The sequence below is a fragment of the Humulus lupulus genome, chromosome 9 (genome assembly GCF_963169125.1).
Source record: "Humulus lupulus chromosome 9, drHumLupu1.1, whole genome shotgun sequence".
Lineage (NCBI taxonomy): Eukaryota > Viridiplantae > Streptophyta > Magnoliopsida > Rosales > Cannabaceae > Humulus > Humulus lupulus.
This window is the reverse complement of record NC_084801.1, coordinates 186,024,745-186,048,432: the sequence shown is the minus strand read 5'-3', so window position 1 is coordinate 186,048,432 and position 23,688 is coordinate 186,024,745. Positions and strand designations below refer to the sequence as shown.

At 35.8% G+C, this 23,688-nt stretch overlaps 4 protein-coding genes across 6 annotated transcripts; 2 read left to right on the top strand and 2 right to left on the bottom strand.

The window, feature by feature from the left end:
• Positions 1-351: 351 nt before the first annotated feature.
• On the top strand, positions 352-10,516 carry LOC133800446 (cellulose synthase A catalytic subunit 8 [UDP-forming]-like). The gene is made up of 24 exons (XM_062238405.1): positions 352-519; positions 617-713; positions 1,056-1,117; positions 1,278-1,334; positions 1,487-1,546; positions 1,804-1,860; positions 2,090-2,132; positions 3,097-3,174; positions 3,290-3,617; positions 3,703-3,856; positions 3,947-4,034; positions 5,739-5,933; positions 6,215-6,291; positions 6,430-6,481; positions 6,576-6,726; positions 6,927-7,193; positions 7,283-7,628; positions 7,716-7,853; positions 7,955-8,080; positions 8,186-8,398; positions 8,542-8,800; positions 8,888-9,087; positions 9,204-9,557; positions 9,745-10,516. Exons 1-24 carry the CDS (start codon positions 418-420, stop codon positions 10,330-10,332), a joined length of 4,092 nt encoding a protein of 1,363 aa, XP_062094389.1. The 5' UTR covers positions 352-417; the 3' UTR covers positions 10,333-10,516.
• A 2,736-nt stretch (positions 10,517-13,252) lies between these two features.
• LOC133801688 (receptor-like protein 51) lies at positions 13,253-15,153 on the top strand. The gene has a single exon (XM_062239944.1). The coding sequence runs from the start codon at positions 13,491-13,493 to the stop codon at positions 14,853-14,855; it is 1,365 nt and encodes a 454-aa protein (XP_062095928.1). The 5' UTR covers positions 13,253-13,490; the 3' UTR covers positions 14,856-15,153.
• A 1,133-nt stretch (positions 15,154-16,286) lies between these two features.
• LOC133801687 (pentatricopeptide repeat-containing protein DOT4, chloroplastic-like) lies at positions 16,287-19,838 on the bottom strand. Its single transcript, XM_062239943.1, has 2 exons — positions 16,806-19,838; positions 16,287-16,704 (listed from the first exon to the last, which is right to left on the bottom strand). The coding sequence occupies exon 1, from the start codon at positions 19,574-19,576 to the stop codon at positions 16,943-16,945; it is 2,634 nt and encodes an 877-aa protein (XP_062095927.1). The 5' UTR covers positions 19,577-19,838; the 3' UTR covers positions 16,287-16,704; positions 16,806-16,942.
• Positions 19,839-21,378: 1,540 nt separating this feature from the next.
• Positions 21,379-23,482, bottom strand: LOC133801686 (uncharacterized). 3 transcript variants are annotated; one of them, XM_062239942.1, is made up of 3 exons: positions 22,987-23,482; positions 22,085-22,821; positions 21,379-21,653 (listed from the first exon to the last, which is right to left on the bottom strand). In XM_062239942.1, exons 2-3 carry the CDS (start codon positions 22,771-22,773, stop codon positions 21,431-21,433), a joined length of 912 nt encoding a protein of 303 aa, XP_062095926.1. In that variant the 5' UTR covers positions 22,774-22,821; positions 22,987-23,482; the 3' UTR covers positions 21,379-21,430. The 3 variants fall into 3 exon arrangements, with proteins under 3 accessions (XP_062095926.1, XP_062095925.1, XP_062095924.1); XM_062239941.1 differs by having other exon boundaries at positions 22,085-22,886; positions 22,987-23,481; XM_062239940.1 differs by having other exon boundaries at positions 22,085-22,881; positions 22,987-23,479.
• Between the last annotated feature and the right edge of the window lie 206 nt (positions 23,483-23,688).

Sequence of the window (23,688 nt, the reverse complement as noted above, 5' to 3'; positions counted from 1 at the left end):
GGAAGAAAATAGGGAAAAAAAACTTAATGGTTTATGATTTTTTTTACAATGTAAAAATAAATAAATAAATAAAATGGTATAAAAATGATATTTAAAATATAGATACACAATTACAAAAAATGATTTAAAAATAGGATGTAATGACAAAAATACAAAAGAAAAAAACACAAATCTCTAAAAACTAGTACAATAAATAAAATATGAAGAAAAAAAAAACTCAAAAACATGGAAATAATTTTCTACACAAACCCAATATTCACGTAATTTCCACTTATGGAAAACTTTCTAATATGTTTTAATGGGCTGGATTGTTGTTGGGCTTAGTAGTCGGGCCCAGCCCAACACCTATGCTCGCAAGTCACAACAATGGCTGACACTTGAGAATACAGAGAAAGAAGAAGGTAAAGGCAGACAAACATGGCAGAAACAAACCCAAGGCGACTAAAAGGTCACAAGGCCACTGCCACGTGCTGCATCGCCTCACGTGAGAGGCCTGGCCTTGTCCTCACTACCGGCGAGGTATTCTCTGCTTTTTGTTCTTACCATTTTTTTCTTTAAGAAAATATCGATTGATTGATCAATTATATATATATATATATATATACATGTATCATAGGATGGTCGTGTGTGCTGGTTTGATATGCGGTGCAAAGATGTGGTGAACACCATGGAAGTGGGGAGCGAAGCAATCTCATCCATCTGTTTTAGCTCAGGTAGGTACATGTTTCGCTTCAGGTTTGAACATGGTTTTCCTTGTTAATTTTGTGACGAAGTATTGGAAACTACTTCTACTTTGCAATTCAGTTCATTTTTTAAAATGTAGCTCGTCTTTTGATATCACAGCTATGATATCTATATGGAGAACCATTCTAATTTATGCGAAAATTGAACCAAAAAGTATGTATTTTGATGTGATATAAACATATCTACATGAATATATAATACAACATAATTTTCTTCTCCAGTTTATGATTATTTCTGGGAAATTCTGGTGGGCTGATTATGTTCTCCTTTTGACACCTTATGATGGGTATTAAATCACACGTATGATATAGGAAATGAAAACATCATTTATGTTTCCTCGGGAAGGGAAGTCAAGAGCTTTGATGTTCATCTGGTAATCATTCTTGTTCTTGGTTTTGGAATTAGTTTAAGTTTTTGATTGGTATCTCTTATTTGTTCACATTAACATATATCGTTTATTTTTATGTGGATTTTGTGATATGATAGTATGTTTTGTTTTCTATTAAGTAAATTGTAAGTAATTTGTTTCGCAGGCCTCCTCATGGACGCCGTTGGAGAGTTATGAATACAATAAGGACGAGATAAATCAGGTAGACATAAAGTTCATTCTCTTACACCCTTGAAACTTGAATTATATTAATTTTTGAGAAAGAAAATCCCATCTAGATTGTCAATTTTTGTTTTTTAGAATGATCTGATAGTGCTCATTCTTACTCGTGGAATCGCAATCCCGGTCTTGCAGATTGCTTGCAACTTCAAGTCTTCTTTTCTTGCAGCTGCAGATGACAGTGGTGATGTCAAGGTTCTTACCATCTCTTGACACAGTTTTTATTTCTGTTATTGTTTGCTAGACAATGAGTTGCAGAGATTCTCATCAGAAAAAAAATGCTGTGGGTATGCTTGTCCTCTCATAATGGTACATGCTGAAAGTGTAGCCATTATGTTTCTTTTATTTTTGGACAATGAGTTGCTGAAAGTGTAGTCCTCTCATAATGTTACATCCTCTCAAAATACGTTTCTTTTATTTTGCTTCTGTGCTAATTGAAATACCTGTTGCAGATCATAGACATTAGTCAGAAATGTCTCTATAAAACATTGAGGGCTGGCCATACAAGTGTATCCTTCTTGTAGATATAAACTCATTCTCTGAAACTTCAAGTATCATGCAAAATGCAATACTATGCAAGTACACAAGACTAGGTTGGTTTATCAACAAAGAATTATGCTGCATAGAAATTACTTTATTTCTTCATTATGGATTTCTTCTTTTCTGTGTATCTGTACTTTTGAATAGCTTTCTATTTTAAGATCTTTACAAATACCTCTCACCTTAACTAAATTATAGATCTGTAGCAGTGTGCAATTTCTTCCATGGAGACCCTGGGAAGGTATTCAATACGAACTGTGAATCACTTTAATCTCTTTGTTTGTATGAGTGCATGAACTGTGGGGTGGTAGTGATTTTTAATTTATGTGGTACAGCTGAGGTTCACCTGTGTCCATGTTACAGACTAACTTTATGCAATTTGTTCATGAAGTGATTTTTTATACACACTAGCAGGTAGAATAGCTACATTGAATTTTTATTGATACCAAAACCAGATTACAAAGCTTTCCAAGTCTTCGAGACACTTGGATATCTCCCAAAGAGTTCTCACTCTCTAAAACAATATAAATAATCAGATGGCTAAATCAGAGAGATTAACTACTATATATACTAGGTCTCTCTCCTACTTGGACTTAACCAAATAACTACTACCCCACTAATTAAAAATACAAGTCAGCAACAATTTCTAATTACTTGTGACCTATTGTGCCTCAATGTGTTAGCCATATTAGGCACATATTTGAGGCCTAACAATTTTGTGTGAAATGGATAGATGGGCATTCATGGAGTTACAAGAAGTATATAATTGGTTTTAAGTAGATTGTTTAGTAGGCCTCTTTGGTGAATTTCTTGGTCTAAACGGTTTTTTACTTGATGCTAAAGCTAAACTTGGCTTGTGCTTAGAAGAGTTGTTGGAAAAGAGTGGCAACGATCTCCTGGCTTTTGCTTAGAGTGTAGCAAATAATTTTGTTTTCAATGCGCTTCATGTTTCCTTTCCATTGATCTTTGTACTCATGTTTTCCATCTATTTGTTAACATTAATGTTAAATCAATATTTTGATTGGTCTGAAGTGAGAAGTCACCCATCTGTCATGGTATTTTTATAAATTACTTGGACAAGTTTAGTGGAATAGATATTTCTGATCTCATTTGTTCCAGAATCTGGCAAAAAAAATATTATATATATATATATATATTTCATTTATGACATTTGACAAACAATTATGTTTTGCATGTTCTGCCAGTTATTAGTGGAGGTCTTGATTCTAAACTTGTGATGTGGGACTTTTCCAAAGGGCGGCCCTACAAAATTGTGGATTTTAGTAAGCACTTGTTTTCTATCTCTACAATCTAATTACATGTTCTTTCAGTATAAACGTGCCATTAGCTCTTTCATTTGATTCAGAATATTGTGTTCATGACTTTTCTTGGCTTAAGGTCTACATGATGGAAGCAATGGTGGTAGTGGAGGCCAATGCTTCAATCCTGCTTTTATTCATGCTATAGCAGTACCAGATATTGATATGTTAAACAAAACCGAAAAGATTTGTGTTGTTGCAAGGGGTGATGGAGCTGTAGATGTCATTAACATTGAAACAGAACTTGCTGTTATCAAGTCAAAATCTTCCAAAACATCCCAAAAAGGATCTCAATCTAGATCTACAAACAGAAGCTTGAAAAATGTAGAGAACACAGAACAAAATGGAAGACCACGGCTGCATTTGGATTACTCCCTGGGAGGTCATACTTCTGCAGTGTCTTGTGTGTAAGTAGTTTACTTAAGTGCAAGTTTAGATGAATCTAATTTTGAAAAATCTATTCATTATTATTTTTTTTGGCATAATTATCAGGTCATTTTCTCTATTTGGTGAGAAAGGAAAATTCCTTATTTCAGGTGGAAATGATAAGTCAATTAAAGTTTGGGACTGGTCTAGATATTTTGATGCAGAGCAAACTAGTAGTGGCAGTGATATTTTACAGTCCACCATCAGCCTAAGCAAAAAAGTGAGTTCATGTATCTTTTAAATTTCCAGGTTCTTTCTTGCATCTCGATTGTACATTGAACTTCTTCACATGGACCTAATACATTGACAGGTAAATTGGCTCTGCACCACTCCAACTGAATCAGAAAACCTCATCGTATGTGACACATCCAAAGTGGTAAAGGTCTATTCTGTTTCCTAGGCCAGTACTGGCCAATCATGGAGTTCGCGAACCTATGCTCCTGGTCAAAAACTCGTGTCCGACTCAGGAAAATTATCTCCTTATCTTGAAGGCTGTTGTATGTACACACAAATTTTGGTTCACAGAATATTATGGTTTTAGGAAGTATTTAATTTTCATATATTCAGGAATGTAAGATCTTCATTCGATTTTAGGTGCAGAAGTCTGAGATTCTTGATCTGTTTTTTTCTATTAGAAAAAGAATAAAGTATATACTGAAATTGAAGCTTCTTATAGAGAGTATTCAACATTAATTGGAGGCTAAATTGTTTGGTCCTTTCTTCTGGGAAGATCGAGAGAAATGGTTCACATTTATGCTGCTTAAAATAACTGAACTATATATAAAGTATTCTCTTAATAATAATATTAAAAAAAAAAAAAAGATATTCAATCATAGAAAAATGTCCCTTGTCTGAAAATTCTGAACTGAACAGGCAGGGGATGATTCAAGTGTACTCAAACTTTTGTTGAGGTTAGTACCTTTGTAGGTATTGTGATTATATCGTAAGTACCTTTTGGTATCCTAACCCTATGTCACGTGATACTTTCTCACCCATATCTAGCAGCAACCACCGAGTTAGGTACGTACTACAAAGCCAAGTCACATTTTTCATTTTTACGTTGGTATGTCATATTTTCTAGAAGCTTTTCAGTAATTGAGGACAGATTTGTCATTCACTTAAATGACACACTATATATATAAGACAATTTTTTAATAGGCTCCAAGTGTTTCTCGACCCGTGAATAATTTTCGGTGTAATTTTGTTTTTATGACCGTGTATATCGTAGCTATTCAGAGAATCTATAAATTTTCATAAGATTCCGAATGGTTTACGGTACTGAAAACTAAGCTCAAACATGTTACTTTTCACGCACATAAAAAAAATTAGTCACGCATGCAACAACATGTTTGAACTTAGTTTTCGGTATTAAAAAAAAATCTCGCCGAAATCGAGAATACTTAAAGCCTGGGCTTAAAGTGAAGTCATGTCCGACAATTCTCATATATATATAAGATGCGGCAAAAACCATAGTCTATGTTCTTATGACATCTGAACTATTAATTAACTATCCGAAAATGAACTATGAGCTAGAGCTGGCAGACTTTTCTAATTCCGAAGTTGTCAAATTTACACTAATCAACAGTCAACATACTTTTTTTTTAAGAAAATTAAAATAAATAAATGTTGGCATGAGATGAGAGGATGAAGAAACAAAATTCCTGCAACATGGGAATTTTATTGGGAAGCTGAAGTAACCAAAGGCAAAGGCCCAAATTTATAAATTATATTAGGCCAATAGTAGTCTGTCAATATTTTTTCGTATAATTATAGACGTAACTAACTAACATGCAAGGTGGTTGAGGAGGAGGAAGCTTTGGCTTTGGGTGAAAGGTCTGTTGTTTAAAGATGTAGTCTCCTCAACCGTAACATTCCTTGCACTTGCCGCAAATATTTCAAATTAAAACAGACAGACATTGCTTCTCACCTTTCTCTTGAAGAAGAATGAGACCAACTTCCTAACCTCCACAACCACTCTTCCTTATTCATTCTCCATCTCCACCACCACCACCATCACCACCCTCCTTTTTCTATTTGGTGGTGTGTTTGGGGGTCTTCCATATAAAAATCAAGTGAACAAACACCAACATTGAGAGAGTGAGTGAGCCCTGAAATCAAAATGATGCAATCTGGGATTCCTGTGTGTAACACTTGTGGTGGACAGGTTGGGTTTGACGCCAATGGTGAAGTGTTTGTGGCTTGTCATGAGTGTAATTTCCCCTTGTGCAAGGATTGTCTCAGTTATGAGATCAAAGAGGGCCGCAAAGCCTGCTTGCGATGTGCCACTCCCTATGCTGGTATTTCTCTCAATTTGTTTTTCTTCTTCTTCTTCTTCTTCTGCGTATGCCTATTGAACTAAATGAAGATTTAACATCTGGGATGCTCAAAACAATGCCAACTATCATATTCATACTTACTGGTTGGTTCAAAAAGCTGTAGATTTTTCCAAGGATACTAATGAGACTGAACGTTGTAACTTCAACTGTATGAACCTTTACACGTAGTCGTTGGAATGATCTTAATCAATTTATAATTTTTGTCATAATTACTTAATTTTGCGTTACTTTGATTACTTTAGAGGATTCACCAGCTGATGAAGAAACACAAGTGTCTGGAAACCGACCCACCATGGCATCTCACCAAGAAGAACCAAAGGTAAGACTGACTTTGCATACATGTATATCAAATTCATATGCAGCTGTCAGCAGAAGATAGAAAAGAAAATGGATTGATTCTTACTTTTTCGGCATACAAAAGGGGTTTTGATAAAATACTCATTTATGGGATTTACAGGATGTTGGACTTCATGCAAGACATATCAGCAGTGTGTCCACAGTGGATAGTGGTATGAGATCTTTTATTCTTCTATGTTTGCATCATTTGGTTCCACCTGAGAAGCTAAATCATTGATTATGGTGCTTGCCTTCTTTTTTCTGAAGAGATGAATGACGAATTCGGAAACCCAATTTGGAAGAACAGAGTAGAAAGCTGGAAGGATAAGAAGAGCAAGAAGAAAAAGAGTGCAACTAAGGCTGAAAAAGAGGAGATTCAAGTTCCACCTGAGCAGCAGATGGAAGAACAGCAGCAACTGTAAGTAACATTTTGTTGCAAAACAAACAGTTCACTAAATGATAATTCTTACTATGGTATTAGTTCACTTCACACTAGCATGTAACATAGATATTCAGGTATGTATCAATGTATATGACTTGTATATAATGATGAAGATTTCTCCATTGTAGTTGTAGAAAACAAAATGTATACTCAAGCTGTTTTGATTGCTTTTGCAGGCCTCCAGATGCTCCTCAAGCGCTGTCAACTATCGTTCCAGTCGAATCTAGTAAACTTACACCTTACAGGGTTGTGATAATCATGCGGTTGATCATCTTAATTCTCTTTTTCCATTATCGAGTAACACATCCTGTTGATAGTGCCTATGGTCTATGGATGACATCTGTTATATGCGAGATATGGTTTGCTGTTTCCTGGGTTTTGGATCAGTTTCCTAAATGGTCTCCAATTAACCGGGAGACCTATATCGATAGGCTATCTGCAAGGTTCATATCTTCATCTTGAATACTGAATTTTGGCTTGAACTAATAGTAGTGGAAGTTATTATATTGTACTCACTGCCATGTTATGCCAGGTATGAAAGAGAGGGTGAACCATCTGAGCTTGCTGCTGTTGATTTTTTCGTGAGTACTGTCGATCCACTGAAAGAACCACCGCTGATCACAGCCAACACTGTCCTTTCCATCCTGGCTGTTGACTATCCTGTTGATAAGGTTTCCTGTTATGTGTCTGATGATGGTGCAGCCATGCTCACCTTTGAATCTCTTGCTGAAACAGCTGACTTTGCAAGGAAATGGGTTCCCTTCTGCAAGAAATTTTCAATAGAACCTCGAGCTCCCGAGTTTTACTTCTCTCAGAAGATTGATTACTTGAAAGATAAAGTGCAGCCTTCTTTTGTAAAGGAACGCCGCGCTATGAAAGTAAGCTACCACAAGCTTGGTTCCGTTCCTATTGACAACATATCTCTTTTGAAAACATTTGTTAATGATTTCTTTATGGTTTTGTAGAGAGATTACGAAGAGTACAAAGTGAGGATTAATGCCTTAGTAGCAAAAGCTCAAAAAACACCAGAGGACGGCTGGACCATGCAAGATGGAACGCCTTGGCCTGGGAATAACTCACGTGATCACCCCGGCATGATTCAGGTTGAATTTTCTGCTCCTTTGTCCAATTTAATATTCAACTTTATGCTTGGGCATTGAGCTTGAATGTGATTGTATTTATATTTTTATTATTTTGTTTATAGGTGTTTCTTGGCAATACTGGTGCCCAAGACATTGAGGGAAATGAACTCCCTAGGCTAGTTTATGTCTCCAGAGAAAAGAGACCCGGCTATCAACACCACAAGAAAGCTGGTGCTGAAAATGCTTTGGTAACATTTCTACTCAGATTAAGATACTATAAAGGTTTTCATGTTTTAGACTTTTTTCTTTTTGAAAGTTTGACTAAGATATTATTGAATTTTTGGCTTGCATAGGTTCGAGTCTCGGCAGTTCTGACTAATGCTCCATATATTCTCAACCTTGATTGTGATCACTATGTTAACAATAGTAAGGCTGTTCGCGAGGCCATGTGTTTCATGATGGACCCTGAGGTTGGCCCAGGTGTGTGCTTTGTGCAGTTCCCTCAGAGGTTTGATGGTATTGATCGCAGTGATCGATATGCCAATCGAAACACAGTCTTTTTTGACGTAAGTTCAACCTATATATCAGATACTCGAGAATCCAAGTGTTCTGCTTAAGCATTCTTGACATTAACTTGTGTAGTTATAACACTAGAAAAATGTGGACTTGACATTTGGACTCATGAGAGTTGTAATTTCTCTGATCACAGGTTAACATGAAAGGTCTAGATGGTATTCAAGGACCAGTGTATGTGGGAACCGGTTGTTGTTTCAATAGGCAAGCACTTTATGGCTACAGTCCTTCTTCCATTCCAACCCTACCAAAACCTTCCTCATCATGCTCGTGGTGTGGATGCTGCTCTTGTTGCTGCCCAACAAAGAAGCCCTCAAAGAGTTTTTCAGAGGCTTATCGAGATGCAAAACGCGATGAGCTTGATGCAGCCATTTTTAACCTCAAGGAAATTGATAGTAAGTCTAGTTCTTTGTAACTGAATTTCGACAGATCATCGTGACATAGTTTACAATACATAAAATGCATTCTGGGTTCCCTTGCAGACTATGATGAGCAAGAGAGGTCAATGCTGATATCCCAGATGAGCTTTGAGAAAACCTTTGGCTTATCATCTGTATTCATCGAATCTACACTGATGGAGAATGGAGGAGTCCCCGATTCTGTCAACCCTTCGACATTAATCAAGGAGGCAATTCATGTCATTAGCTGTGGCTATGAAGAGAAAACAGAATGGGGAAGAGAAGTAGGACTATTATTCTTCTCTACTCTAATATAGTATAAGTTTTGATCTGTAATATATAACCTGTGACATCTATTAGCTGCCTACTTGCAAGTCATTATTGTTCTCCATTTTCACAGATTGGTTGGATATACGGGTCGATTACAGAGGATATCCTAACAGGTTTCAAGATGCAGTGCCGTGGATGGAGATCAATCTACTGCATGCCCACAAGGCCAGCATTCAAAGGGTCTGCGCCAATCAACTTGTCTGATCGGCTGCACCAAGTTCTCCGCTGGGCCCTTGGATCAGTGGAGATTTTCTTTAGCAGACATTGTCCCCTTTGGTATGGTTTTGCAGGGGGTCGTCTCAGGTTGCTCCAACGTTTCGCTTACATTAACACCATTGTCTACCCCTTCACATCCTTCCCTCTCGTTGCTTATTGCTTAATCCCAGCCATTTGCCTTCTCACTGGAAAATTCATCATACCAACGGTAACGAACTACTTGTACTTTTGCTTCTTCAAAGTAAAACAATGAACAACCTTCACATGCACTAAAATCTACTAATATCGTACAAATTATACGTAGTAACTTCTGCATGGTTGATTGAAAGAAAAATAGCTATAGCTGAGAGAACTTACCATGCAAAATCTTTTCGTTGTTCTTAATGACTTGACAGCTCTCAAACCTGGCAAGTCTTCTCTTCCTCTGCCTCTTCTTCTCCATCATCTGCACCAGCGTACTCGAACTCCGATGGAGCGGCGTAACCATCGAAGAGCTGTGGAGAAACGAGCAATTTTGGGTCATCGGAGGTGTCTCAGCTCATCTCTTCGCCGTCTTCCAAGGCTTCCTTAAAATGCTGGCCGGTCTGGACACCAACTTCACAGTCACAACCAAATCCGCCGACGACTCGGAGTTCGGAGAGCTCTACATCATCAAGTGGACGACCCTTTTGATCCCTCCGACGACACTCCTCATTGTCAACTTAGTTGGTGTCGTTGCGGGATTTTCTGACGCCTTGAACAAAGGATACGAGGCTTGGGGACCACTTTTCGGCAAGGTTTTCTTCGCCTTTTGGGTGATTCTTCATCTCTATCCATTCCTCAAGGGCCTCATGGGACGCCAGAACAGGACACCAACCATTGTTGTGCTGTGGTCTGTGCTTTTGGCCTCTGTTTTCTCTCTTGTTTGGGTCAAGATTAACCCTTTTGTCAGCAAAGTCGATGGTACCACTGTTGCCCAGAGTTGCATTTCTATAGATTGTTGATTGGAAATGGCAATGGCAATGAGAATCATCAACATTTCCTTTTTGGGTCAATTAGCATAGAAGAATTTGAGATGATTCAATCTCTTTTGTATTGGTTTTGGAACTATGATTAATTTGTAAAAGCTGTAAGAGATGATCCATGTGAGAAATATCAATGTAAAAATGATGGTTTCGGTTCTTTTTATATATATATATTGAGAGTATAGAAAAAAAGGAGGGATATATTGTACATTTTTTTAAAGATGTCGTTTTTAACTGTAATTTTTAATTTGATGTCGTAAACCCTAATAAATTGACATCTCATTAAAATAACAACTTATGAATCAGATATGGTTTTATATTTAATTATTAAAGAGTTTTTTATTCATTTAATATTTAATTAAAAAATATAAGAGAAAAATTATAAAAAAAATGAATGAGTGGATCATTTATTGACAATAAATTAGAAAGAAAAAAAATAGTTCGACTACAAAGTAACAATTCTATTTTCTTATTAGGGAAATACGCGAAGATGATTAGGAGATTATTTAGGTTTTGGATTAGTTTCTTAGAGCCTCTCCAGTGCTGTTATGGCTGGCTACGATGCTAATCTTGGAAAAATACAAAATCTAATATTTTATTTAATTAATATAACTTTTAATTAAAAATGACAAAAGAAAAACAAGGCAACGTTGCCAAAATTTTAAGTTGAATATGCATTCTTATGTTGACTTTGGGACTCACCTTAACATAAGCACTTTTTTTGACCACGCCCATTAATGATGCTCTTAAATATAGTCTCTAATTTGATATCAAAATTACATTTTAAAAAATTATCAATTCTATTCAATCCAATCTCACTCCCCAAACATAATCTAAATATTTTCCTTAAAAGTGAGAATGCTTGTGTGGATTACCATAAAAAATGGAGTTCTTCTTGTTTTGGTCATATTAGGAAAACAATTAGCTTGATTCAAAATGAGTTTAGATAGTTTCCATAGGGCCTCTCCGTTTTCCATCCTTGTACTTAGCACATAATTTTAATGAAAGTACCTTAAAAATAAAAATAAAAAGAGAAATTATTGTTAAATGGTGATTTTTTTTATCTACTCCAAAATTTACAACTTAAAATGAGAGAAATTTTTTGTGGCTATTTTATATCAAGTGGAAATAAAAATAAGACAATTTTAGTATTTCGAGGAGATATCACATGGTTATGATTTTATTTTATTTTTTCACCTAATAACTTTCTTCAAATTCCATTGCTAGGCATTAGGATAGAATGTATTCATTCATGCCCATATTATTTTATTTTATTTTATTTTCCTAAAAAAACCCTATTTATATATATATATACAACTATCAATCAAATGTAGTGGAACTTCAAATTTGGGTTTCCATAAAAAATTATGATTTCTTTCACTTTCCACCAAATTCCTTATTGGAGACGTAAGAATAAAGAAAAGAAATACATTTTATTATATTTATTAGTAATTCGAATGAATCTCAAACTATCAACTTTGCTTGATTGAGTGAACAACAATTACAAACTCTCATGCTAAATAAGTATATGAAAATGCCATGTATGTAGGACCACCAAACTCAAGCCTAAGTCATTAATGTAATCCTAATTAACTATTATTTAATAGCACATTTTTTGTTTCCTATTTTCTTACTCAATTATGATACAAGCGATGATGGTGTTTTCAAATCCAAAGTGGAATAAGAACTATATTTATTCATTAAAAAAGGCAAGTGATTACAACTGATGAAAACACATGTCTTAAAATGATACTTCTAAACCAGAAATGGAAAAAAAAAAAAAAAAAAAAAAAAAACCTAGTCTTATAAGTTTGAGAAAATAACAATTGAAAAAATTAAGAAAATAAATAAGCTATGTTTACATTAAAATGCGTTATTATGTACATAATTGGCTATTTTCCCATAAAACTCTAAACTACTCTTTTTTTTTCTTTTTTATTGTGAAGTGAGGTAAATAAAAATTTTATTTTCCGGAAAAAAAAAAAAGAAAAATTAAGTGAACAAGTTGACAACTAATATTGTGGTGAAGTTCATTTTCATTTCACCCCTATTATTGTTAGTTAATTGCAACGGTAGTCTTTGAAAGTTTAAAATTAAAATATTTTCTATTAAAAAGAAATTGAAGTCAACATTGAAGTGAAGCTTGACCCTTGTTTTGACAGACTGTGTCCAATGAGCTATAGTAATTACTTAGGCTTGAAATGTCAAAAATACCCATTCTTCTTCTATCAATCATTTACATTATTTCTTTTAGTAATTATTTGATATGGTGTAATCTTTTTATGAAAATATGATTTTTTTTTAAATATGGGAAAATTATTATTGTGAAAATGAAATTACTAGATATTCTTAAATTCTTTGAAAATTGTGGATTCTAAACATTTTCATTAATCATATTACAATAGATTCTACATATTATTAATTTTATAAAGTAATGTATAAGATTTATAATTTTAACTAAACAATATAATTCAATTAGCGGATATCTTACTTAATATTTGCATACATAACCAAACACAACAGATCATAAATTTCTATACTACTATATTCTCCTCTTTAATATTCTAGTTATTTAGATTATTTTGAACTCGTCATACCACAAGTCTTATTTTAATTTATTTTTCTTATAAATGTTCATTTCAAGTTGATGTAACCAATTGTAGTTCGAACCAACCGAAACATAACATAAAATGAGTACTTCTTTAAGAACAAAAATAAAATATCAAATGGTGGTTCATGTTTCCTACATCAACAATTAATGAAAAAGAAAAAAGAGTTGATGGTTTTATATCTAGAAGAGGTACCCAAATTCAAAGATGATACCAATTCTTCAATTGGATTTAGGTAGGGTTGAAAGGAAAGGGTGTTAGAACATCTAAAGCAAGCTTAAAAAGTGATCATAAAAAGTCTTGAAATTGTAATGAATAATAATAATAATCCCAAACACTTTGTCAAACTACTACACATATACATATATATTAGGGCATGGGAACCAAAGTCTACCGTTATAAATTGAGAAAGAAAAGGGTATAAACGTACTTTCACATTTGGTCTAAATCTTCAGTGCACATATTCACACAGCTCACTTCTCAGACTCCATTGCTGTAAACACTGAAGCTTTCTCTCTCGTCTCTGCAATGGAGCAACCTCCTTTGTTAGTAACTCTGCTACTTCTTCTCTCTCTTCTCTCGGCCAGAGCCTTCTCAGCTACTTCCCCACGAGTGGTCGTAGTCACCCCAACTCCGGCGCCTGTTTCTTCTCCGACCCCACCAAAGAACTCCACCTCCCCCGCTTCTCCTTCTCTTTCTCCATCTTCATCGCCGCCGTCTACTCCCTCGTCTCCGAGCTCCTCAACCCTCGACCCGAAGCAGCTCCGAGCCCTCCAATCGCTCAACATTCCCACCTCCAAAGATCCCTGCACGCATCCCACTCAGCTCCAAAGGAACATCACTCTCTGCGACTCATCCAAGCCGTTCAGCCACCTTATCTCTCTGCGCATCCTCAACTGCTCAGACGACGTTGCTTTGTCCTTCACTGCTCTCAAGTCCCTCTCCACTCTCCAGTCTCTCCAGTTCGTCAACTGCCCCATTGCCCCGATTAGCTTCCCGGCCGAGCTCGCCGAGTCTCTACGCTCCTTCACCTGCATCAGCAGCCTCCGCAGACTCACCGGCGTCTGGTTATCTCGCCTCCAAAACCTTACCGACCTCACAGTTTCCAATGTTCAGGTTAACGCCAGTGGCCCTTTCGTAATTCTCGGAAACATGAAGAAGATCAAGTCCGTAACCGTCTCTCACGCGAATCTTACAGGATTTTTTCCGAGGCACATGAATCCGAACCTCACGCTCATCGATTTTTCAGGTAACAAGCTCAGGGGGAGAATACCCAGTTCGATTAATCGCCTCGAAAACCTTCTGACTTTGAATCTTTCGTCTAATACATTCAACGGAGAAATACCCACCACGATTGGGGACCTCATTTCGCTCAAAAACCTCTCTTTGGCGTCGAACTCGTTGTCCGGGGACGTCCCTGATTCGATGTCGGCAATACCCGGTTTGGTCCACGTTGATCTGAGCTCCAATCAGCTCAACGGGACCATTCCCAGGTACTTCACAGCAATGAAGACATTGAAGTACTTGAATCTCGCTAACAACAACTTCCGTGGGGTAATGCCGTTCAATGCGTCGTTTATCAGTAGATTGACTGTGTTCAAAGTCGGTGGCAACGATAATCTCTGCTACAACAGATCGATTCTGTCGTCGAAAATGAAGCTGGGAATCTCTCCCTGTGATAAACACGGGTTCCCCTTGTCTCCGCCTCCAGCGAAAGATTCATCGGAGGATGACAACAGTGATTCAGACTACAACGACAGTGATTCCGATGACACATCCCGAAAGGACAGTCATCGTGGCCCAAACAAGTACGTTCTTGGTGTGGCCATTGGCCTCTCTTCCATAGTTTTCCTCATTATTTTCTTGGTTCTTCTCTCAAAATGCTGTCGCTGAAAATTGAAAATTTGTCTCTTGTTTGTTGTTCTAAGCTTGTTCTACAAATTTAGTAGATTAGGAAGAAGATTATTTTTTTATTTATTTCTTAATTAATATTAATTATACTTCATGTGAAAGAAGAGGAACAAGAAGAAGAATTGGTGTGTGTAATATTTTCATGGAAAAAAAAAATTTGAAGCAAAGGGTAGTGGGGCTTTACACTTGTATCAATTTGTTTGTGTAATTAGTAGCAATAGAGGGGCAAATAAATATGTTTGATTTGTTATCCTTAAAATGTTATTCTTTTTTTTCTTTTCTTTTTTTATCTTTTCTTTTCAATCCCTATCAAACTATATTGTTTCCTTTAGTCAGTCTCTTTCTTGCTTTATTTGCTTTTGTTCGATTTGTTTTTCTATTGGTATGTGAATTAGCTTATTTTGATCAAAAGTGTTTTGCAAAATGACTCATGTTAGAAAAATTCTTTCAATAATCTTGATAAGAGATAAGTGGTGATTGTTGTTGTGATGACTGTTTTGACAATCAAAGAAAGATTTAGAAAGCTCTAGTATTCATTACCTTCAATGGGAGTAATGATAAACCATTAATTAGTATTGTGCTGGCCATTTCTATATCCATGTGCAGAGCTGTATCTCATTCTTAGTTTGGTTGTATGTATACTATTACTATCGCCATATACTCTTTGATTTTTGGAATATACAGTTGGTATGACAAGGTATTATCTTTCATGATGTGATGGATGATGATGAATATTTCTTTGTGGGCACATCTTCAACAAAAATTGTTTACATAAATAAATGTTTGTGTGCATAATTATGATCCGAAAATTGATTGCAAGTCTCCTTGATTGTTTGCCAATGCACTACTAAAGATAGCTATAGAGATTGTGTTGTCTTCTTGTGCTGTTTGGTGAGATATTCTTTTGGTGCAAGACTATCATATTCGACTAGGAAGATTCCCAAGTAAAAGCCCTAACGACCACCGACTCAATAATTATATACGACCTATAATTAGGATTTATATGGTATATATATATTTGTTAAATAATACCATTTTGAAAGTTAGTTTTAGTAGTAGTTGTATATATTTTTACAAAAATACCTTGTCACTGTCATGATAAACCAAAGATTGTCATTTCTTAAGCACGCACTTGAAAATAATTAGAACACAAATCCAACATCAAATCTCAAGACAATTCATCACAATGAAAACGAAGTCGACACTTTGATGTGCCTTTTAAGCAAAGATCGATGGCTTTCAAGGCTTCATTTTCAACCAAAGATCTTCAATTGTTAAGCTTGCTCAGTATTTCTCTTGTTAAATCTCACTAATATATTTATTTATTTATTTTAAAATTTTGGTTTCCCCCTTCTTAAAATTATTTTTTGAAATAATTTGTTGATTGATTATACAAAAATGTTGTTAACAAAATTCAAATATAAGCATAGAACAGAACTCACATTTAAAAGAAATAAAGAAGCACCATTCGGCTACATTATTAGCCCATCTAGCTCGTGATGATGGTAATGGTAATGATTGCATCCTTACTCATTTAAGCTCCAATAACTCAAAGTTACAAACATTTCTAGCTACACTACAACGATATCAACTGTACGAGAAAATAATATATACGATTTTTTTTTTATTGAAAAAGGGGTCTTTCATGTAGACATTGAAGAGGTCAGCTGACAGCTAATTAAGGTCCTACATAAATTATGGTATTTTTCAATTTTCAATCACCATGTCACCAATAGTAAACACAGCCTTTCTCACCTCCCAACACTTAAAAAGCACATCAAGAAATATACTCATTCAGAAAAGATCCCTCCTTCCTTCCTTCCTGTGCTATCTATGATCAATGTCATTTCAAGCGAACTAAAATCAGAATTCACATAAACTGCTTCTTCTACAATTAACAGCCACAAGTAGCAAATCACTAAGTTCACCTACCTGAAATTGCCCCAAGGGATATGCTTTTATCAGTCTAAGAACATTGACTGAATCTGCCACCAACGGGTCAGTTCTGGAAGTCGAGTGGCGAGAGTAGTTTTAATGAGCTACTTCCTATCTAAGTCTCACTTTTCAATTTACCAAAAACCTCTGCAAGAACAATGACCATCTTCGAAATGGTGAAAACGGTTTGAATCTCTCAAGATAATCGATCTCCCCAGTGTTTTGGAAATGAACTTAGCTGTCTCGTGACAGTCCCCACAAACTCTAAGATTTTTGGTGACTCGTATGGTTTTTCCAGGAGGCAAGCTCAGTATTCCAAAAGCCATAGCTAATTTCTCACTGTGCCCACAGAGTGCAATCTCTTTCTCCATGTCATCTGCGTTAATCAATGCATACTTCAGTTTGGGAAAGTGTCTTTCTTCCTTCATTCTCGCTCTTAACATCTTCAGTAGTGACTCAATCTCTTTCGCAAGCCGGTGTGAATCACCTGCTGAGAAAAATATATTAACTTTGCCTCTGATCTCTATCCAACTACAGCCTGGATTCTTCGTTAACCTTTTCCTACCAATTTTCTCTCTAAGCTTTCTCACTTCCTCCCACTTTTCTGCCTCGGCATATATATTGGCAAGAAGAACATAATAACCTGTGTTCTCAGGCTCTAGTTCAAAAACTCGTTCTGCAACTTTCTCTGCTAGTTTGACATCATGGTAGGTCCTACACCCACAAAGCAAAGCACCCCAGATTGTAGCATCTGGCTTAATTGGCATAGTTTTGATAAACTTATAAGCCATTGATAAATTCCCAGTTCGGGAATAAAGATCCACAATACATGCATAATGCTCCAACATTGGCTCAATGTTGCATTCATTTCTCATAATATTGAAAAACTTCCGTCCCTCCTCAAGTAATCCTGAATGACTACAAGCATAAAGAATAGAAATGAAGGAAACTTCATCAGGTTCAATTCCTGAATCTTTCATTTCTTCAAAGGCAGCAATAGCTTCAGTGCCAAATCCATGCATACCGTATCCAGAGATCATCACTGTCCATGAGAACAGGTCCTTTTCAGGAATCATATCAAAAAGTAATTGTGCAAGTACTAGTAGCCCAGACTTTACATACATGTCAACAAGTGCATTAGCAACAATTCGATCTTGGAAATAGCCATTTCTTAATATGTGACCATGGATCTCGCGGCCCTTGTCTAGAGCTGCTAAGCTAGCACAAGCAGGAAGTATACATGCTACAGTTCTACCGTCAGGCTTTAAATTATGTTGCATCTCAGAAAATAATCCGAGAGCTTCATTTGGAAGACAGTTTTTGGAGTAACCTCCGATCATGGTATTCCACGAGACAATGTCCTTCGTAGGCATGTGAGCGAAAATCATGTGAGCTTCTTCCATGCTTCCACATTTGGCATACATATCCATAAGCGCATTACAGACAAACAAATTTGAATCCATATCATTTTCTCTAATGTAATTGTGAATAACTTTGCCATCATCCAGTGATCCGCTACAAGCACAAGCATGAAGTATGCTCGTAACAGTAAAGATATCTGGGCTGATGCCATTTGTTTGCATTTCATAGAATATTTCAATAGCATCATCAGAAAGACCTTCTCGTACATAACCTGCCATCATTGAAGTCCATGACACCACACTTTTTTTGCCAATCTTCTTAAAAACTTGAACTGCAGCACCCATGTCCCCACATTTTGAATACATGTCCAGTAAAGTATTACAGAACATGATTTCCCTATGAAAAGAAGCTTTTATTGCATAACCATGAACTGCTCTTCCGAACGAACGAGTTCCAATATCTGCACAAGCCACTAGAACGTTGACTAATGTGGCCAAATCCACGTCAATTCCCAAACAAAGCATCTGTGTGAAAATCTCAACTCCCTTCTCCCCCATATCATTAGCCGCATACCCACTCACCATAGAATTCCAGGATATAACGTCTCTATCACGCAATTCATCAAACACCTTCTGCGCACTTTCGACGTTCCCATTTTTGAAGTAGAAAGCAATTAAGGAATTCATAACCGTGTTGAAAGAAACAAAACCCATTTTACACATATATGCATGAACCCTTTGGCCTTCTTTTACGTTTCTCAAGGCTGCAAAGCACTTTAAAATACAAGACAATGTGTGAGAGTTTGCTTGCACACCCAACTGTTGCATCTTCATATACAAATTTACGCTCTCCTTGTGATTACGAATCTTTGCATACTCATTTATCATAAGATTCCAAAGGAAAACCCTGTCACTGCAAATGGCATCGAAAACCCGTCTTCCTTCTCTTAAATCTCTACAAGTTAAGTACATAAAGACAAGTTTTGAACCCAAATGCCCATCAACAGGTACGCCGCTCTCACAAATAACAGAGTGAACCTTTCTTCCGTCTTGTAATGATTTTTTCTGTGCGCAGAGCTCTAAAACAGTGCAGTAAGTCTTTAGCTCGAGCTCTGATTTTTGGGACCCACAAAGCGATTCCATGGCTTTTTTCAGGTTACCCACTTCACAGAAAGAGGTAATCTTTGCATTGTAATCGATAGTTTCATGGATAATGGGTTTAGCGACCGAAGCAGATGATCGGATTACGGCAAAAGAAGAGCCTGCATTCAGAGATGGCGAGTAGGTTCTCGGGGACGATTTGAAGGAAAAAGAGCCAGATGAGTTTCTTACCAAGTCTGTCTTAGAGTCGTGGTGACTCGGTGAGACTGAGAATAAGTTTGGTGAGGATTTAGCCACCATTAACATGGCTGCCAAAATCGCGGGAAGGAAAATTCTCAATCCAAGAAGTTGGAAGAAGAACCAGATGTTACTAAATAGTGCACTAGATGGCGCGTGGTTACGCTTACGCACCTGGAAAGGTTGTGTTGTGAACTAAAGATTTATTATTTAATTTAACATACCATTTTAGCACAATTTTTTTCTTTTTTTTTTATTTTAAATAGTGTGCTTTGTAATTATTTGGATAATTAAGAGCGTCGAAAATATGATCTAAATTGGCTAGTTTCTACTAGCATTAAAAAAAATATTCATTCAAACGAGTAATTATTATTTGAAATTTCTTAAAAATACCCTAAATAACTACAATATTAATAATAATAATAAACAAAATAGAGCATATATTATAGAATTTCTCTTAGTATCTTCATTTCTTATTTTATGATTAATATTATGGAGAAATTCTTGGCACATTCCATAATGTTTTTCTTTTTGTAAATAGTTTTTGGTTGATTTTTTTTTTTTTTTTTTTATGAATGTGTATATATTTGTTAGTTAAAACATCTGCAAATTTTAAAAGTTTTTTCAGACCATTTAAAAACAAGTCATATAGTCAAATAATAAATGAAAGCATATCTCATTCAATTGGGTCATTCCCAAGTCTCTTTTAGAGAAATGAAACATGTTCTTTACCCAAAATTTGTAAACGACAAAGGTATAACAATGGTGATGACTGGTCATCACAAAGGTATAATATGTTAATTTCTTTGTTGGGTATTGAATACCATTGAGTATTCTTTTACAAGCAAAGACCTAAGCTGACTAACTACTGTGTCCATTGGTGGAATATGCATGTTGATAATTAGTTTATATTGCTTAATATTTGCACAAAATTTGATCATTTGGTAAATGTATCATTGTTGTATTCTTCTGCCTTATAAATATAAGAACAAATATTGGACTTTTCCTCCACTCTACCACCGGCCTTTTTTAGTTTTGCTATATTTATTATTATCAAGGATAAACGGTTGTGGATTCTCAAGCACTTCAATTCAAGCCTTAAAATAATAATAGTATATAAATAATAGTGCTTTAGGTTTAGGTGTACTCATCAAATAATTCATGATTAAATATCTGTTACTGTTACATCAATCCATCTCAAACTAAAGTTGTTAGTATTTAGAAATAGTTCTCAACTCAATATTAGTAAATATTAACTGGCTTCAGTCATCCCCATTTCCCCAGATATACCAAGCCCAGAAGAATTCTGCTTTTGCTAAGCATACTACTAATCACCCAAGTTTACTTTATCAAGCCCAAACTGATAGTAAGACATTTCATTTGACTTGTAAGGAGAAGGAAAATAAGAGCAAACACATGATGTACAACAAGTATTTTATTTCAAGAATCACTGGAAGGAATGAGTAGTACATACATAAAAAGTTGGAAGAGGATAGGTAAATAGATAGCATAGCAGTGTTGTCCTTGTCCTTGTCCTTGTCCTATCTAATTCCTTCAATCCTCTCAAAATAAAATCTATGCCAATGCCTAAGGCTATGCCTATGCCTATCTAATAAAATATATTTACATGTCAAACTTGTATGAATGTAGGGAAATAATAGCCAAACCTGTTTCAAAGTTGTATAGCAAGGGAAACTTGGATAGTTCTAAACCTCAAACCTTCAGGTACTGAATCAAAGCCGGTACAGTATTTGTACGAGGAGACAGTAGATCAACAAATCTTTACTGCAGTAGAATGAGTATTGGACCAACGTATGAAAGAATCATTGAGATACACCAGCTAATGATGAGAGCTTGAAAGATGATGATCATGATCATGATGGTGGAAATAAACCTTTTTTGTTTGTTTGCTCAATCCAATTACTAGAACATATTTACCCGAAAGAACCATGGGAGAACAAAAGCTATTACCAGGCACGCCATCAAGAAGTTACAGAAGGGTTGTCCCCGCCAACATCTTCCACTCCTATCCGATGGATCAGCACCGTTATGCATATATAATCTTCTTTCATTCCAGTCGTCGATAAACTCGACATCCCCAACACCAGTAACATTCTTAGCAGTCTCGCCACAAATTTCGCACATTCTGCAAGCAAGGAAGAAATTCATGTAAAATTTCCAACAGAATCCATTATGTTCAAGTACCTGAGACAATTCAGGGTACAAAAAAATAAAATTAAAGAAAAGAATTCAGGACTCAACATTTAAAAACAAACTCGAATTTCACCATCAACCAAACATAAAAATAACAATAAATTCTGCCTCTTTGTTATTAGGTCACATTGACATGTGTAACCCATGACCAGAAGAAGCACCTTTAAGTTTTAAAAGTGCCAAATTCAGCAGCAGAAGAAAACCATTCATTTTCTATAGTTTAAGAACTTATCAACATAAGAAAGTGATATCATTATATACATAAATACATGAAATCTAGTAATGAAGACCTTCCTCTAATCTAATCATGTGTGTGTACCAAAAATCATGAAATCATATATCAGAAGCAAAAGAGAATATTACCTGTTGCCTTTTATTTTAAACCAAGCTTCAGCACATTGATAATGTGCAATGCCTAGGTCTTCCTTACACTCGCAACCAAGATGAATCAAATCTGTTGTTGAAGTAGTTGCTGTTCTTCTATCTGGAGATGGATTAGAAGTCAAATGACAGATTCTACAAACACTATCACCATCCAAATTTTCACAACTCTTGGCACTTGCACAGTTTATATCAATCACACAAGAACGTTTCTCAGCCTCAGGCATTTTCCTCTTTGACTCTTCCACTGATACTTTACTAAACCCCAACTCATCAACCTTGGCATTCAACCCCAAGGCCAGACTATCTTCACTGACAAAGGCAAAGGCAGCAGCCTCAGAGGGATTGATCACAATTCTGGTCTCAACAACTGCAACCTGAACAGCTGAATCAGATGAGTTGTCATTAATTCCTTGTTCAATCTGATCCAATACCTCAGCTAGATCAGTTGAAATCACATTGTTAGTTCCTTGCTCAACTCGATCAGATACCTCACCAGTTGCATCCACCACTCCTTTAGATTCCTCATCCAATAATTCTAAGTCATTATTTTCCATGCTATGACAGATTGCTTCATCTGTTTTAACCAAAACAACCGTCTGAGCAAGTGATTCATCAACAATACTGGTCGAATTCTCAGCCTTCCTTTGATCAAGTTCCTCCACATCCATCTTTTTCTCCACCCAGGAAAAAATTACCAAATTTTACGAAAACACAGCCTGTTTCAAGATCAATTCCCAAGTTTCAGACTAAAAACTGCCCACCACCAACAGTGCAGCCTGTACTAAAATTTCCCCAATTAAAAAGAAAACAATATCAATGGTGAATAAGGAATTGGAATTCCAATGAAAACCAGCAAAAGAAGATAAGTAAAACAGCCGAACCTTTTACTTGTACAACCAGTTGAGTCCCAGGCAAAAGAGCTCCAAATCAGTAGAAAGAACAAAGCTGTGATTTTTGTTCAAACAAGTCAAACAGTGAAGAGTTTCAGATCTGGGATCTTCTCCCTCTCCAACTTTCTCCAGCTACATGACCCCATTTTCAAGAAACTGGGTTGAGATAAATTTGTACGGAATGTTCAGAAACACTTTGAGTTTGAGGGGTTAGGTGAAAAAATCAAAACTTTCACGAGAATGCAGAGCTTAAAATAAAGGAAAATGTAGAAAATAAATAATAATTTCTTGGGTATTGAGAAGAAAAGATAAGCAGATTGTGAGGGTTTAATTAGGAATAAATACTTAGCTTTTAGCTAATGATTACTTCAATGTAGCTCATGTTTAATTAATAATAATAACAACTGCGACGTTTTCAAGAAACGACTTGTTGAATAGGTAATAAAACTCTTCTCACATAACATTCCATTTCCAATCTCCATGTCGCCGTGATACAAGGCCAATACTCTTTTCTTTTCAATTAAAATCAAAATCAAAATCAAATTTTTTTATTTTTGGTTGCAGAACAAAAATCTAATGCTGATGTTATGGAATGGAATTTTGATTTTTATTTGACAGAGACACTAGAATTAGTAATAACTCAATGAGGAGTATTATATTTTGTATAGTATATTTTGACCAAAATACTTTTAT

Coding starts and splice junctions, on each gene's coding strand:
- LOC133800446 (XM_062238405.1), top strand. CDS start 418: ATGGCAGAAACAAACCCAAGGCGACTAAAAGGTCACAAGGCCACTGCC. Junction 4,035..5,738: donor AAAGGTCTATTCTGTTTCCT/AGGCCAGTACTG, acceptor TGAGAGAGTGAG/TGAGCCCTGAAATCAAAATG. Junction 7,854..7,954: donor ATCACCCCGGCATGATTCAG/GTTGAATTTTCT, acceptor TTTTGTTTATAG/GTGTTTCTTGGCAATACTGG.
- LOC133801688 (XM_062239944.1), top strand. CDS start 13,491: ATGGAGCAACCTCCTTTGTTAGTAACTCTGCTACTTCTTCTCTCTCTT.
- LOC133801687 (XM_062239943.1), bottom strand. CDS start 19,576: ATGTTAATGGTGGCTAAATCCTCACCAAACTTATTCTCAGTCTCACCG.
- LOC133801686 (XM_062239942.1), bottom strand. CDS start 22,773: ATGGATGTGGAGGAACTTGATCAAAGGAAGGCTGAGAATTCGACCAGT. Junction 21,654..22,084: donor TTTAAAATAAAAGGCAACAG/GTAATATTCTCT, acceptor CCTTGCTTGCAG/AATGTGCGAAATTTGTGGCG.